The sequence below is a fragment of the Lichenostomus cassidix genome, chromosome 9, assembly GCF_008360975.1.
Source record: "Lichenostomus cassidix isolate B80296 chromosome 9, HeHo_3.0, whole genome shotgun sequence".
Taxonomy (NCBI): Eukaryota; Metazoa; Chordata; class Aves; order Passeriformes; family Meliphagidae; genus Lichenostomus; species Lichenostomus cassidix.
This window is the reverse complement of record NC_139490.1, coordinates 15,526,572-15,541,262: the sequence shown is the minus strand read 5'-3', so window position 1 is coordinate 15,541,262 and position 14,691 is coordinate 15,526,572. Positions and strand designations below refer to the sequence as shown.

Here is a 14,691-nt window from a genome sequence, read left to right as displayed (position 1 = left end):
AAGTCTGTCTTCCCTAATGATGCAGAAGAGCCTTCTGTGTGTGAGGAAAGAAAAAGTAAGTCTAGCATTTTTCTCCTCTGAAGAATTTTGCTACCTCATCAGAGCCAGTGTTCATCCTGGTTTATAGGATCATACTATTAACTCAATAGCAGCTTCCTTAACCTCACATACCTCCCTGAGGAATGCAGCTCAACCACGAATACATTGCAGAGTACTACACTTCATGGATTAGGTAGCTATCCTGGTCTAGTTACAGGTAACTACTGGCAATTGGGATTAACAATGCCTATGGTATGTAAAATAGAATTCTCGCTCTCCCATGCACCAAGTGGGAATGTTTACGTCCATTATGATTTCCAACCATGGTGATGAGTAACCATGACTATTATGAAAACAGTGAATCTTTAAAGAAATTATGACTGTATAAAGGGAAATGGCCTGATAAGTGGGCCCATTTAGAAGGAAACATTGGCACAGAGGGGAGTGGTGTGTGAATGTGTGGTCATTTTTTTACCTGTATGCCTGGATAGCCAGGTTGTCCAGGAAAACCAGCAAATCCTGTTTCACCCTGGAACGTATCACATAAATACAATTTGATTAATCTGTTAAGACATAATTAATTGAGCAAAACCCAGTAAGGCAGTCATACAGTACTATGATGTTATAATTAGTCCACAGTTTGTTTCAGAGAATTCACTGGGTTTGTACAAGAGGTGATGTTTCATAGAATCTCCTGTGTTAGAAAATTCACATCATGTGTTGCCAGGTTATTCAGACAGTGGTCAGCAGATTCAGTGAAGCTGAGGCACAGAATTATCTGGAATAGAGACCAGCAGACTCTAACAGACTGTCTGCTTAATACAGCTGAAATTGGTTTGCTGCCTGCTGAATGACCCTCTTAAACTACTGCATAGAAAGCAGCTGCATAGCAGCTTCTCTTCTCTTTTTATAATTTGCTAATATACTCATCCATCCAGTGTTCAAACTCTTTAGGTAGGCAGGAGTGAAAAAAAAGTGAAAAGTATTTTTGCAGATGAAACAGTCACCTGGAACATAACTCTAGAGGCAAATATTTATACATTAATGTGATTTACAAATAGCATGATCATTACCTTAGCTAGATTTGGGCAAGATATAGATCTATATATTAATACATCAATTGTTCATTCTAGTAAGATGTTGAAAGTTCATAACTAAACTTTAGCAGACAGCATCACTGGAATTTCTCAAGCCAGAAACATGAACAAAACATGCATGTACCACAAAATTACACAAACAATGTCACCATGGAAAACAAAGTTAACATGCTGCATAACTTTTCTATTATGCTCTATGTGTTTCCCACTGACTTTTCATCCTCCTTGCAACTTCAAATTCCATTAGCAAATTTCAGCCAAATTTCAAAGAGTGGCAGAAATTCAAAGACACAGAGTTCATGCAAGTTCTGTGGCAACAGGTAGCAGGAGAGAAAGGAAAGAATGCAATCTGAGCTGTGAAGTATGTGGAAATTCCAAATCTGCACAAATCCACAGCAAACAAAATCTCACTGATCCCACTGTTCAGGGAGCTGCTTACACTTTATGCCTTCATACCTTCATTCCAGGAAATCCTGCAGGTCCATAAGAACCAGGATGACCCTAATAAAAGCAAGTAAACGGTAAGCTAAAGTAGTGAAAACTTACTCAAAATTGAACCTATTCGGAACTGCTGACAGTTAATGTTACAAAGATAAATATTACTTGCGATATCTTCCAAAAACTTGGCAAAGCTTTTGCAAATAGTTCATGTGAGAAATAGACATGAATTGGAACTATAGACCAAAGCAAGCCAGTCAGGTTTTCACTTAATTTTTTTACCATATTGCATCAAGCACAGTAGTGGAATGCTGCTCCACTTCAGTGCTGTTAGGCAAATCAAGCACAAGTAAAGTGGCTGTAAAAAATTGCCATCAACACATACGGAGAATATTAAAATTCCTGTGTTAGTACTGTGCTATTCCAGAGTAGCTTTGTGCAGCTCTAAATATTTAGAGGATAACTCTACAGATTTACTCTCTTTCTAAGGAGAGAAAGTCTGTATGAGCTTATGTTTAAGTCTGAAACCCGGTAGGTCCCAGGGCAAGTCTCCTAAATATTCTATACAGGAAGCATGACAGATTAGTTTGAAAAAAAAATCCTTAAAGACTTCTTGAAATTGCAAACTTAAACTGCCTAATATAGTGAATCTGTGATATAATTTATTGTGCAACTTTCTTACCCGCAATCCAGGGAATCCAGGAAGGCCTTTTTCACCTTTTTCTCCTCTCCCAAGTATACCCTAGAGCATTCAAAATCGCATTTGAACCAAGATGCTCAGTGAAGTGTGCCATAAATTTTAATTTTTATGCATGTTTATTAAATTATGTATACATTAGATGGATGAATCTTGTTTCACTTGTGAGGCTCAATCATTGGGGCTTACTTCTCACAGCATCACCAGCAGTGCCTAAGTGGCTCCAGTTATTTGAGGAACCTGCTCTGGTCTCTTCTCTAAGATTCATATTCCTTCAGCAGTTGAATTTGTGGGGTTTTTTTTAAGTTCTGGGCATCATTTAAGCTGCTTCAGCTGATTTCTCAGTTCCTGCAAATCACTAACAAGTACCTGCATTATCATCCACATAGACAACTAGTACTGGAGCATGCATATAAAGCCCACTTTTTCATGTAAATCTGATAGAAAAAGATGGGATTTGTTCTCTTTTCCAGGGCCAAGTAACAGTGGTCATTTATGATGGAAAATGAACTTCTGAAAATGTGCTAGACTTATGACTCAGAAATGTGGTGTTCATGCTTCTCGTTTCGTCTCTTCTACTAAAAAGCCAAGTAAGTTTTTAACATAAACTAGGGTAATTATTTTGTCTCCAATTATCCTCTGGTTTTGAGATCTGGTAGCTTCCCGCCTGTGGATTTTCCTCCTCTGGTACATGGATGTTTAAATTGATCATGTTGACAAAAAGAAAATGTGGAATAGACAGTAAAGAGCAACTCTTTCTCCAAATAGGTGGCTCTGCTTTCTCTACCCTTGGGGATATCCACAATGTGAAGTTAAAATCTTTCCCTAACCTACGGTGTAAATATATATCATGCCCCATTAGGAACACATTCAGATCATCTCTCTTTCTCTTCTTGAGAAAAAATAATTTGCATTTGTATTTTCTTCACTCTTACAATCCATTATGTCAACAGCCCAACTTGAAACAACATTGACCTTTTGGTACCAGGCAATACTCAGTAGGTAGGTATAAAGCAGACTCAGAAAGATTTTCTAAAGGGTTTTGAAATATTTTAGCTTTCACACTGATTGACGTGGTGATTAAATTTCACAGCAAAAAATGCTGTGCATTAAAAGTTTAACATAATAATCACAGAAAGAGTTTGTCAGCACCATGACAAAAAAAAAAGTCCCACTACTTACTTTGGGTCCACGTGGACCTCTGTATCCTGTTGCCCCAGGTAGTCCTTTTTGGCCCTACATATAAAAGGAAAGTTTTCATGTATATTAAGATGCAGGATATGCCTATGTGCTGATTAACTTTTTAAAGTCCTGGTCTGAATTAGAACTACTAAACAGTATCTTGTTAAGCACTGGGTGTGTTTCTTTAGATATCCTACACACAAGAAAAGCAAGAAAAACATTTGTGTACTTATCTTTATTTCTGTTAACACTGTCAAACCAGCATAATGATCTGTGGAGGGAGATAGATGTATCTTTTCACTTGCAGGGCCTTGCTACTCAGGGCTTTGTTCCCACAAACATGCATTACAGTAGTTCTTTTTTTAATTTGCTGCTCTTCTTGGTTTGATGCAAGAAGTGTGATTCACAAGTGTAAAACTACGCTTTTGAGTACAGTCCCACTCTGAATGGGGTGCATGGCTGCTTATATGGCCATGATTGAGTCATGTGTTGCGCAGCAGGAAATGTCACACTTCCCAGTAATGTGGGGTGTTTATGTAGGTTCTGCAATGCCAGCTTCACCTTTTCATTTGTGTATTTGAGGAAATCAGACTTGAGGACATAGAGGCTCCAATACAGGGCTCTGTAACACAGTTTTTCTTTAAAAATAACAAGGGTTACAAACATTGGAATGTTCTAAGCCATTCAACTATGGCTATAGTAGGTGTGATGCTGAAGTACAGATTGTCCAGGAAAGTTGTGGATGCCCCATTCCTGGAAGTGTTCAAGGCCAGGCTGGATGAGGCTTTGAGCAACCTGATCTAGTGGAAGGTGTCCTTGCCCATGGCAGAGGGGTTGGGACTAGCTGATCTTTAAGGTCCCTTCCAACCCAAGCCATTCTATGATTCTGTGATAAAACTTGAAATAAAAATTGACAACAAAATCATACTTAATTTTTATATTAAAAAGAGCACCCTAGAAGGGTTAGGATTAGTTCAAAACTGTAGATTGGAGTATAGCTTCCAGTGATGTGCAAAATCTAAAGTATTAATGGCCAAAGAGATTCAGTAGCACAGTACTCAAGTTTACCAAGATGCCTGAAATATGATTTGCTAATGACAAAAAATGAAGAAAACCAAAGCAAGGGCAGTATCTCCTTTTTGCATCAAGACACACTTCCCTCCAGAACATGAGCTAAAGTCCACATGGGGTGTCCTCTCCTGAAAGCTTGTAGGAAGGCTGCTTAACACAGGATTTCTGCTGCAGCTGATGGTTTCTTACAGAAAGATAGATTTGTCTTATGGCATCCTTGCAAAAATTACATCACAGGATTGTACTTGCCAAGTTGAGCACTGTTAAATACGATGACAAATTAACACCTTTTGTCCTTTGAAGAGCTGAGCTCCAGGAGGTCCAACTAACAGTGGTGACCCAGGTGGCCCAGGAAGTCCAATGTCGCCCTGTGGAAGCCAAAGGAACAGCAGAGACATTCTGTTCCATGCAGTGTTTCAGTGACACTCAGCTTCTTTTCCTGTTGTACTACAGCTCTACATATTTCTGTATTCACTGAAAATGTACTAATTACCTGCAGATAAAGTTTGGCACTGAGATCTGTAAACCTCTCTACCATCTGCCCAGATGAGTAAGACTGACAATCTAATCTATTCTCCTGAGTCATTTAAAATAATGTTATGGCTGAGGAAATAAATGAGCACTCCTGGCTCCTGCTCCAGATCTGCTGAGGAGATAGTAGTTACAGGACTGTCAAATCTCTTATCTGTACATACAGTCTCTCACATTCTAGACAAAAATTCACATTCACAAAGCCTTTGAGCACGAGGCTTTGTGAACGTGGAAGTTGTGTATGTTAGACACTTGCACAAATTCCAAGAACTGATTGGACAAATTCATACAAAGAAATCAAATATTCCACATTGGTTCAGTAAATCCTGAGAATGCTAATGTAGGTGGAGCCTGGTAGAGGCACTGTTATTATGTGCTTGTCCTTTTTTACACCCTTTCCTCGGCATTTGTTCTGGACATAGCAAGAGATGAGATTCAGGGACTGATCTAGTACAGCCCCTGTCACTAAGTAATCATAAATACTGCTGTGATTACCTAGGCAGTATCTGGTCAGAATGTATGTAAATGCTGACTAACATTGATTGTTCCTTTTCCAAATCTTTAGAATATGCTTGATTCTTGCATGCAGCTCACTGAAGGAATCACTTCTGCTCAGAATTAATTGATTCAATAACTTGTATTACATCTTCTGTTGTAACATGATTAGCAGGAGACAAAACCACAAATGAATGGGTTCCAGGGAACCCAACAGGACTCTATTATTCTTCTAATTCTACAGTAATAATATATTTAATACTATTTGTTTTCTTACCGGCTCCCCCTTTTGTCCATCCACTCCAATACCTGGATTTCCCTAATTGATAAAGAATGGACACAGTTTCAGCATGATCAGAAAATATTGACATTAGAATTTAATCATGTAAATCCTCTGAAAAGCTTGATAACAAATAAACATAAGGAACATTTCAAATATTTCTATAAATTATTATTTCACTAACAGCTTCAGAAGTCATTACCTACCTGCTCACCTGGCAAACCAGGGTAACCTGGAATACCCTTTAAAAGAGAATGAAGACAAGTTAATATGTCTAATTTAGAGACAGTTTGCTTTGAAAATTATCTCCTCTTGCCAGTAGGACCTAGAGGCAGAATTTTCTCTTGGGGTGTACCTATCCCTAAGTGCAATTTACTTCACTTGGTCACAGCTTTCAAGAGGGCTGAACTCTGATTTCCCTCTTTCCTGTCTCCCAACGGTGGTCTTGGGAAAAAGGATTAAGCAGAAAGCATTAGCAGTGTTTCTCCATGGCCACAGACTGCCAGGATGAAATGTGTTCACTTAGACATGGGGAGGAACAACATATTCCTCAACTTCCAAATTCATAAGGTAAAGCAAAAATCTATCTTATCACCTGCCTCAAAAATTACTTTTAGGCTTTGATTCACATTAAGGCAAGTTTTAAAATGGGTAGACAAGAATGAAGGCATATCCTAAAGGCAAGGCTGTGTAACTGTGGTGATCTTACAGGCAAGCCTGGATGGCCTGGGTATCCAGATGGGCCCGTTGTACCTCTTGACCCTCTAGGTCCCTGGAAAAGATGGTAAAAGGTCTATTTGTGAACACAGCAAGAACATCCCCTTTTCTACACAAAACCAGCCCCTCCAAAATGCCTCCATCACTTGGACTCAGCCTACTGGCCACTGGATTCCACCCATGGCCAGAAGCTTACACCATGCCTGAAACCTCACTGTGTCTAGAGCAGCTCAGCACCAGTTTCTGGGTAATACTGAACAAAGCCCTGTTGTATGTTATTAACCCATTGAGAGTATACTTTGTTAGCAGTTGTGCTACAGTGTGGGGACTTGACATCACTGAACACCCTTTTGAAGGGCATAACAAGAGGAACCCAAATCCATAAAGAGTGTGATTCAGCAACAAAATCAAACTCTCTCCTCTTCTTGCATGTTCTTATGGCTGGAAAATGGTAGAGTGCCACATGTTCTTGGGAGATGCTGTAGAAGGTGTTGTATCTTGAATTTCAAAGAGAAAATATTCTGTGAGTATCAGGGCATCAGCTGCTCCACACAAAGCTAATGCAGGTGGGGATGATCTGTTCCTGCTCCTTTTCAGCCAGCACAAAATGGCCATGGGAACAGAGTATATGGGCTTGATGCTGCTCAGACTTTATTCTGGAATTTTGCTATTTAAGGCAGGCAGAGAGAAACCCCATTATTTCTTACCACACTAAGGAAGAAAATTGGAAAGATCTTCAAGACAAAGAGCAGGTACAGAACCCACTGACTGTACTTACGGGCATGCCAGGGGGTCCAGGATCACCTCTCTCTCCCTGTAATGACAATCATTAGCAAATGAACCAGCTCAAGCTTTCTTGTGGGTGTTTTTTAACTTTATAGATATTAAGATCACAAACTATCTGTTACAGTTGTATATGTGTTTTTAATTTCTTTTTTTTTTTTTTGCACCAGGTTTTATCAACTAGTAAGGGGTAACGGAACAATTACATTTACCATACATGTTTTCCTACAATAAATGATTTTTTTCACAATCAGATACTTACTGGAGGTCCTTTTCCAAAACGTGAAATATACACTGAATTTCCTTTTTCTCCTTTTTGCCCTGGAATTCCCTTTAAAGAAAAAGAGTCTTTTAGAACATAATCCACTTAAGTAAGACCTTATACATAGAATCTACTTTCTTTATTTTCCAACAAGGTCAATGAAGTAAATCCAATGAATATGTACACAGTATTAACAAAATTATACAGGGCAATGTTATAAATAAGAATAACATTAAAATGTCAGTTGTAATGTACAGTCAAATTGGTACTTGGTGCAACAAATTGATTTAAAAACAGGCAATCTGCATAGAGAGGTTGGAAGAGCATTCTTGCACACAAGCAAACATGGTTACTATGTGTTGTTTTTCTGGGTAGCAAAATTAATTTGCACTGGAATTTTAGTATGCATATCCAAGGCTCCATGCCTATTTTTTCTCCCTGTTTTTGTAGGTTGCAAATACTTTTCTAGGCCTGCCAAAGAGCATGCTCCTGAAATTGGTAGGACTTACGCTGTAATTTGTCCCATGTCTCATTTTTCCTTTATATCATTTGGCTAATTACAAAAAGAAGACTCTATTTTGAAGGCCATAGTAAGTAAGAAAATGCAGGTGAAAATTACAGTTTCAGCAGACATAATCAGTTACTCTCAGAAGTATAACAAATGAGGTTATTATTAAGTTTTTTATCATGTTGTGTACTTCATAGCATTTATTACAACTCCAAGACTGAAATAGTATATTACTCTAATTGCTACCACCTTTAGTAACATCATTACACCCTGGCACCCTCTCCACATCTTTCTAATGGCTGAATTCAGAATTTTATTTAGCTCTTACTAAAGACATTTGATTTTTCATGTAAAGTACAGTTTTTTATTGTTTTACTTAGAAGATGTCAGGGAATCTGTTAGACCAACTAATCAGCTATTATTCACTCAGAACTAAAACTTGTTACCACAAAAAGTCAAAGACTGGTGACTAGATCTGTTCAGCAAAATTTCTTTGGAGCTACAATAATTTATATCCCTTCCTGACATGAATCTTTTTATCTTCAGTAGTAGAGTAATGCTCACACAGCTATTTAAATATTAAAATGCCTCCCATTTTAACAGCAAAAGTAAACATTACAGTGCTAATTTTAAACATTTTAACTACTGTGAAATGATCTCTGCATATACAGATACACCCAGGCAAGACTAGGAGTGCACAGAGCACATCTGATATGTGTAAAAAAGTGGCATAAAATCTCAGAGTGTAACAGGACTTGGGCTTGTTGAAACTTCCACTTGTTAATTCAGCTCATATATATCCTTACTATTAAGGCTTTTAAGAAATTTCAAGTCTGATATATGGCATGGTGGTTTCAAGCTACTCCTTCTCAGCTGGTGTGGTTACATTCTGGGGAAACAAGTCAGCATTTTACTCTCAAGGCAGCCACATGTACTTCAAGGACATGGGGACTCATTTCACATTCAAGCTTAATCTGTAAAGGCAGTGACTTTCACTCCCATTAACCTGAGTCAGAATGCCTGGGAATTCCCTGTGCAGCACTGCAAAGCTGATGCCATAGATTAAGAGTAATTTTAAGAGCTGTGAGCTTGGAGGAGAAATGCATGTGTTCAGTGTTCATGGGCAGTGGGAATGCCTTTCACATACATAAGGACCTCTTGGTCCCATGTAACCGTTTTCGCCTGGAAATCCTGGGTCTCCCCTCGAGCCATTGCAGCCATCCAAGCCATGCTTGCCTCTGGGTCCTTCCCTTCCTGGGAGGCCCTGAAAGACAGTTTAATATTTATTAGAAATATACCATGATTAATGGCAATTGCTTATTAAATTAACGGAACAGTTCAAAAATAAATATACATAAGATTTTAATTAGATGACATCTCACAGTTTCATACAGTTTCATATTCTTTTGCATTAGAAATGTTTTCTATTCTCAATATGATTTTTTTTTGGTGTAGAAAAAATGATGTAAGTCTTTTGTTTGTTTGGGGTTTGTATGCATAGCAAATGTAACAGGGACAGCACTTGTTAAGAGGACCAGACTGTGATATCACTTGAGTGAAGAAGTAATGTTCTGTCTTCTCAGAGAATACAGACTCTAGCTCTGTAGCTGTAGTCTTTCTTGTGGCTGTAAAGTAAAGCAGAAAAAACCCACAGAAGTCATCTCAACCAGCCTCACATTTTTTAATTGATAGGATAAAACAAGCGAAAACAGGACACAGCTTGACTCAAGCACACAGTAATCACAGAGATTATGAATTTTCTAACCTAGCAAGAACTAATCAGTGCCCAAATAGGGATTAGTTCTACTAAGAATTAGTCACTGGCAGTGAAAACAATGAGATTTTTCTTGGAATGATCTTCGTGTTGGAGAAAAAACCTATTCTCACAGAATTAAAGATTTTTGTAAGGGAAAAATATGAATTTTGACCTAAAATAATTTGGCGGGTGGAATCTGAAAAGTCATCAAGAAAGTATCCTGGTCATTTGCCTGAGATGCTTTTGTCAATTTTACCTTCCTCCTGTCTTTAAATTCTTCATTTTAATGTGTGAACACTTTTTAAATTAACATATTTTGCAAAAAGAATATGCATTTCTTGTAAGACTTCTTTTTTTTTGCCAAATTTTGCCCTCCTGACCTCTGCATTATCCACAATGGCAACAGGCCCATTGTCAAGTGTGGACAGCTGACAAGCAAATGCTACACCACCCACTCAGGTTTTGGTTCTGTTTTCACTCTCAGAATTCAACATTTTAACTTTCTTTGATCCATAGGAAACTAGTAACAGAATAGGAATGCAGTTCTCTTAGAGACAATATTGAAAAATACTGTATCTAAGATACTGTTTCACCAATTTTCACACTGAAGGAGACATTCATAAAAATACATTATCATATGCTTATAAAGACATATTTAGGGCCCATTTTGTTTATTCAGTCCCTATTCAGGTTAAAATTACTGGACACTGTGGTTGGATTTTTTCCTGCAAAAGGACTACAAGCCAAAATCAAAACATTTGAACAAAAACTAGTGCATCATTTGAGATATCTTCAGAGATGTTAAGAATGTACCAAGCAGGCTTCAGTCTGCTATAGAGCCTGAAAAAAGAAATACATTGTTTTTAAGATGAGCTCTGACACATGCTATGTGCATGAAACTTCTGTGCTTACCTCATTGGGATTTGGCGGAGTTTGTCATCAATATTAAACACAATTGGAGTTAACCTGGTTATTTTACATTTTTGCAAAACATGTAACTCTGTGAGGGAAATTATATCAATAAAGCCAAACCATTTATTAAATGTATTATTCTGTTAGAGGACTTGCTATGACTTTATAGGAAATGTAATTTTTTAAAAGAAGTATTTGTTTAATACGTACAGGAACACCATCTAAACCAGGAAATCCTGGGACTCCAGTTGGGCCCTAAAAACAGGTGATATGAAAAAACAAAGTTGCTGAAGTCACTAACTCTTAAAAAGAATGAAAAACAAGAGTATTTGGTACTATATAATAAGAAACAAAAAACCAGACTTATTTGAAATATGAATCAAAAGCCATAATTTTCAGAAATTAGGTATCTGAAAAAAACTTCGATTATCTTAGCAGAAGACTAATGCCAATAGTTATCCATATAACAGGTGGTACAGTAAAGGACAAATGTCTAACATCCAATAGGCATTCTCCAAAGATTATAAAACGACAGAGGAGGGGAAGTTGCCTGTAACTTATAAAATATTTCTGTACATAATTTCACAATCCTGCTTCTGTTTTGATAACAGCAGCACAATTTCTGTTTACTCCATTTACATTTCAAGTGTGCTAGATACTGACATTAGTGATTTCACTTATCCTCTGAGATCAGTGGAATTAGACCATTAAAACTTACGTGAAGTACCAAGAGCCAGGGATTGTACAGATATGAAAGATACAAATCTGAACTGCAATTTATACTCTGTAAGTGGTATTAAAATTCTGTTTAGTGCAGTGCTTTTAAAAGCACCATACCACTCCCTCCTGCTCCACATTTCTTCTACACCTTTGAGGTTGAGGAGGATGACATGGTATGTGTCAATCAGAGATTGTCTGTTCATCTCATTTTATGTCTTCTGACAATTCTAATTTTACAATCCACAGCAAAAGAGCTCTTGAAATATTTTATTCAAGCATTAATTTTCTGTCATTAACTTCTGTGAGAACTTTTTGTGAGCAAGAATATAGTTTGGCAAATGCTTTTTGGTCATTCAGGTTCTGTTTGACTTATCAACATTTAACATTACGTACTGTATACACCTAGAAGAACCGTCTGTGGTGTTTCCTACCTTATCACCTTTTTCTCCAGCTGGCCCAGGCTGCCCATTCTCACCTCTCTGTCCTTTCTCCCCTGGCAGACCAGCTGGTCCTGTAGATCCCAAGGACCCAATAGGACCCTGAGCTCCCAGCTCACCAGGCTGACCCTGAAAAAAATCCAAAGAAGTGAATGACCACTGCTGTAAACCCTGCAGCAGGCAGCAATTCCAAGATGACTCTGTGGATAAAACAAGGCTTACAATGTATAAATACTCATGACTCAAAACAGCTGCTGGACAGCCTGCAGAACTGTCCCACGCATTAAGTGCTGTAAGAACACAACTTTCAAGTTTAACAACTTGCTCATGGTAATGAGTTCTTTGCACCTACTTCAGGTCTCCAAGACCACCTCTCTAAGAAGCCTGGGATTCTGCAAGTCTTCCTGGCTCCACCAATGTAAGTAGCACCTTTTGAAAGCCTAAGACTCCACTGAGCATTGTGTTTCCCCACCAGAAAAATGAGGACTCATTTTAGACAGAGACTTTGTACACAATTAGAAAAAATCAAGAGAGTTCCCTCTTTCAAGTCACGATGTGCCAATTATCGTAAGTTTTTCCAGCTCACATTTCCCATAATCACTCTCATATCTTAGTGTATCATTTAAAAGTTGTGAAGTTTCCTGGAGAAAAAATTAATAGTTATTAGCCAACATATTTACAGAAAGTATCAATTTTAATAGATTGTGTTAAAATGGCTTAGGAGGTTGGCTCTATAGATGGCTCTAAATTGAGTATTTGTACCTTTGTTACCATACAGACAACCTCCATAGATTTCTATTAACTTTTCCAAGGTATTATATATTCTCCTGAAGAAAAATTACTTCCTATGCCAACTGGATTTTTCAGTCTGTAGTAATAGTGTGGAGTTGTTTTGGATTTGTTGCAGTTTTTGTTCTGTGCTGCTAAACAACTATGAAATTACAGATTCAAAGTGCTGAATTATGCAAGCTTTCTAATCAGGCTTCACATGTGAGCTGTCTACATTTCCACCCACAAAAATCTATGTATTCTTTATATATAATCTATATATTCTTTATTTCTCTTACTCATCTTTTTAATTTTATAACATTATCCTTGTTTACCTATAACTTGTTCTGTTTCCAAACTGAAGTGTTTTGCTTTCTTTCCAGACTTCATCAATTAATTATGATAAATTATTATAATGATAATTATATTGTTTCCATATTATATATCATAAATGCAGAGTTAATAATTTTTATAGCATATAATAAATTATAATAATTAATACATTAGTTTAAAAGAGAGCAAAATGGAGCCACATGCATTCCTGAGAAAACCATATGGCTTTAGGACCACTCGAGGGCAGGAAAAGATATTTCAGTATTCACAGAAATAACAGACTATATCTTTATTTTCATGAATGGATTGCAGGGAAAAAATGATGGAAATGAAAGATGATCATAAGATATGTAGCTTTAGGAAACAAAAGAACTGAGTGCTTGCTTCTCGGTGTAAACATTTCAGCAGGCTGAATCTGTCTGGACAAAATCTTACCTTGTGAATTACAAGCCTCTTTTTGTTTACTTTCTAATTGTCTTTTTACAATCAGTGTGATTTGACAGTTGGACAAGAAGGGAAAAAAAGTATGGTATGAATCATTCAATCAAATCAGCAAAGCAATGGAGAAGGTAATTTGCTGCATGTTTGGACAGGACTATACTATAATTTCTGCCATAGTGGAAGTAGGACTGGATGAGCACTGGACCTTAAGCTATGAACAGGAAGTTATTCCAGAGGCTAGGAAAAGAAGTCCTACACTTAGAAATAAGGACTACCTGAAAAAAGAACCCTCATACAAGTAATGTTCCATTTCTCTTTACTTGCTCCTCTCACTTCAACCTTGATCCTGCTTCCAGAGAAGTCAATGGCAAAAATTCTAGGGTAGAATCAGCATGTTGTCTTCATTAACAGTTGCAAATTTCTTGATACCATAATTTGAGCAGTATAAAATATTATGCAAATTAAGAGCTACTGGTATTAAAAACTGATGATTCTGCATCCTTGTTAACAGTGAATGGACAGTCAGGATTCTGGGTGTTGTTTGCTTGCATGAACAGTTGCAGCCTGTCTACTGGCAGTGCCTTGCACATTCTCTGTTAGAATGAATTTATTAATTGAAGCACTTTTAAGGCAGCTATTATGTCCTTTAAATACTTGATTGAAAAAAAAAGAATTGGACAACCATTTTAATTAAAGAATCCTTTTGAGTACAAGTGAAATTAATGAGACTAATAATATAATAAAATACAACTGTTTGAACCATTAACTTTACTGGAAGTGGTATGTCTTTTTAGTACTCTAAACTAGCTATTACCTTGCAAAATGCATCATTCATCAGCATGAAAAGAAAAGCATAAGATATTTTGCACTAATTCTCTAATGCCTTTGTTCTAATGCATTTTGTTGTCAACAGGTTTCTGCATTGACTTCAATATTTTTAGTTCATAGTGTATATGCTCTGCATTCAAGAGCTGAAAGAGAAAATTTTCAAATCATTTTATATCCTTTGGACAGTTAAGAGACATGATTTTTATTGCACTCAGAAAAAAAGCTGAGACACTGTATGCATTCTATGGTAGTTATAATAATTAACTAACAAACACTTCCAGGACATGGAGTCCTTTATGTTGATAAAATGTCTTCATTTGCTGCTACCCTGTGAATTTAATTGACTCCGTGGTCTTCAGTAGAAGGTAGTGAAGTCATAGAACAGTCGCTGAATTC

The 14,691-nt window shown here is 37.2% G+C and overlaps 1 protein-coding gene across 2 annotated transcripts in view; it reads right to left on the bottom strand.

Annotated features, from left to right (window-relative positions):
- COL4A4 (collagen type IV alpha 4 chain) overlaps positions 1-14,691 on the bottom strand; it is a 64,068-nt gene that overhangs the window by 33,336 nt on the left and 16,041 nt on the right. For both annotated transcript variants that reach the window (XM_085069609.1, XM_085069607.1), the window contains exons 5-17: positions 11,920-12,054; positions 10,979-11,023; positions 9,248-9,364; positions 7,593-7,661; positions 7,326-7,361; positions 6,540-6,602; positions 6,037-6,072; positions 5,828-5,869; positions 4,812-4,892; positions 3,454-3,507; positions 2,257-2,316; positions 1,593-1,637; positions 515-568 (exon numbers count right to left, since the gene is read on the bottom strand). In XM_085069609.1, coding sequence (XP_084925735.1) covers positions 515-568; positions 1,593-1,637; positions 2,257-2,316; positions 3,454-3,507; positions 4,812-4,892; positions 5,828-5,869; positions 6,037-6,072; positions 6,540-6,602; positions 7,326-7,361; positions 7,593-7,661; positions 9,248-9,364; positions 10,979-11,023; positions 11,920-12,054 — 837 coding nt within the window. The remainder of the gene's footprint in view (positions 1-514; positions 569-1,592; positions 1,638-2,256; positions 2,317-3,453; positions 3,508-4,811; positions 4,893-5,827; positions 5,870-6,036; positions 6,073-6,539; positions 6,603-7,325; positions 7,362-7,592; positions 7,662-9,247; positions 9,365-10,978; positions 11,024-11,919; positions 12,055-14,691) is intronic.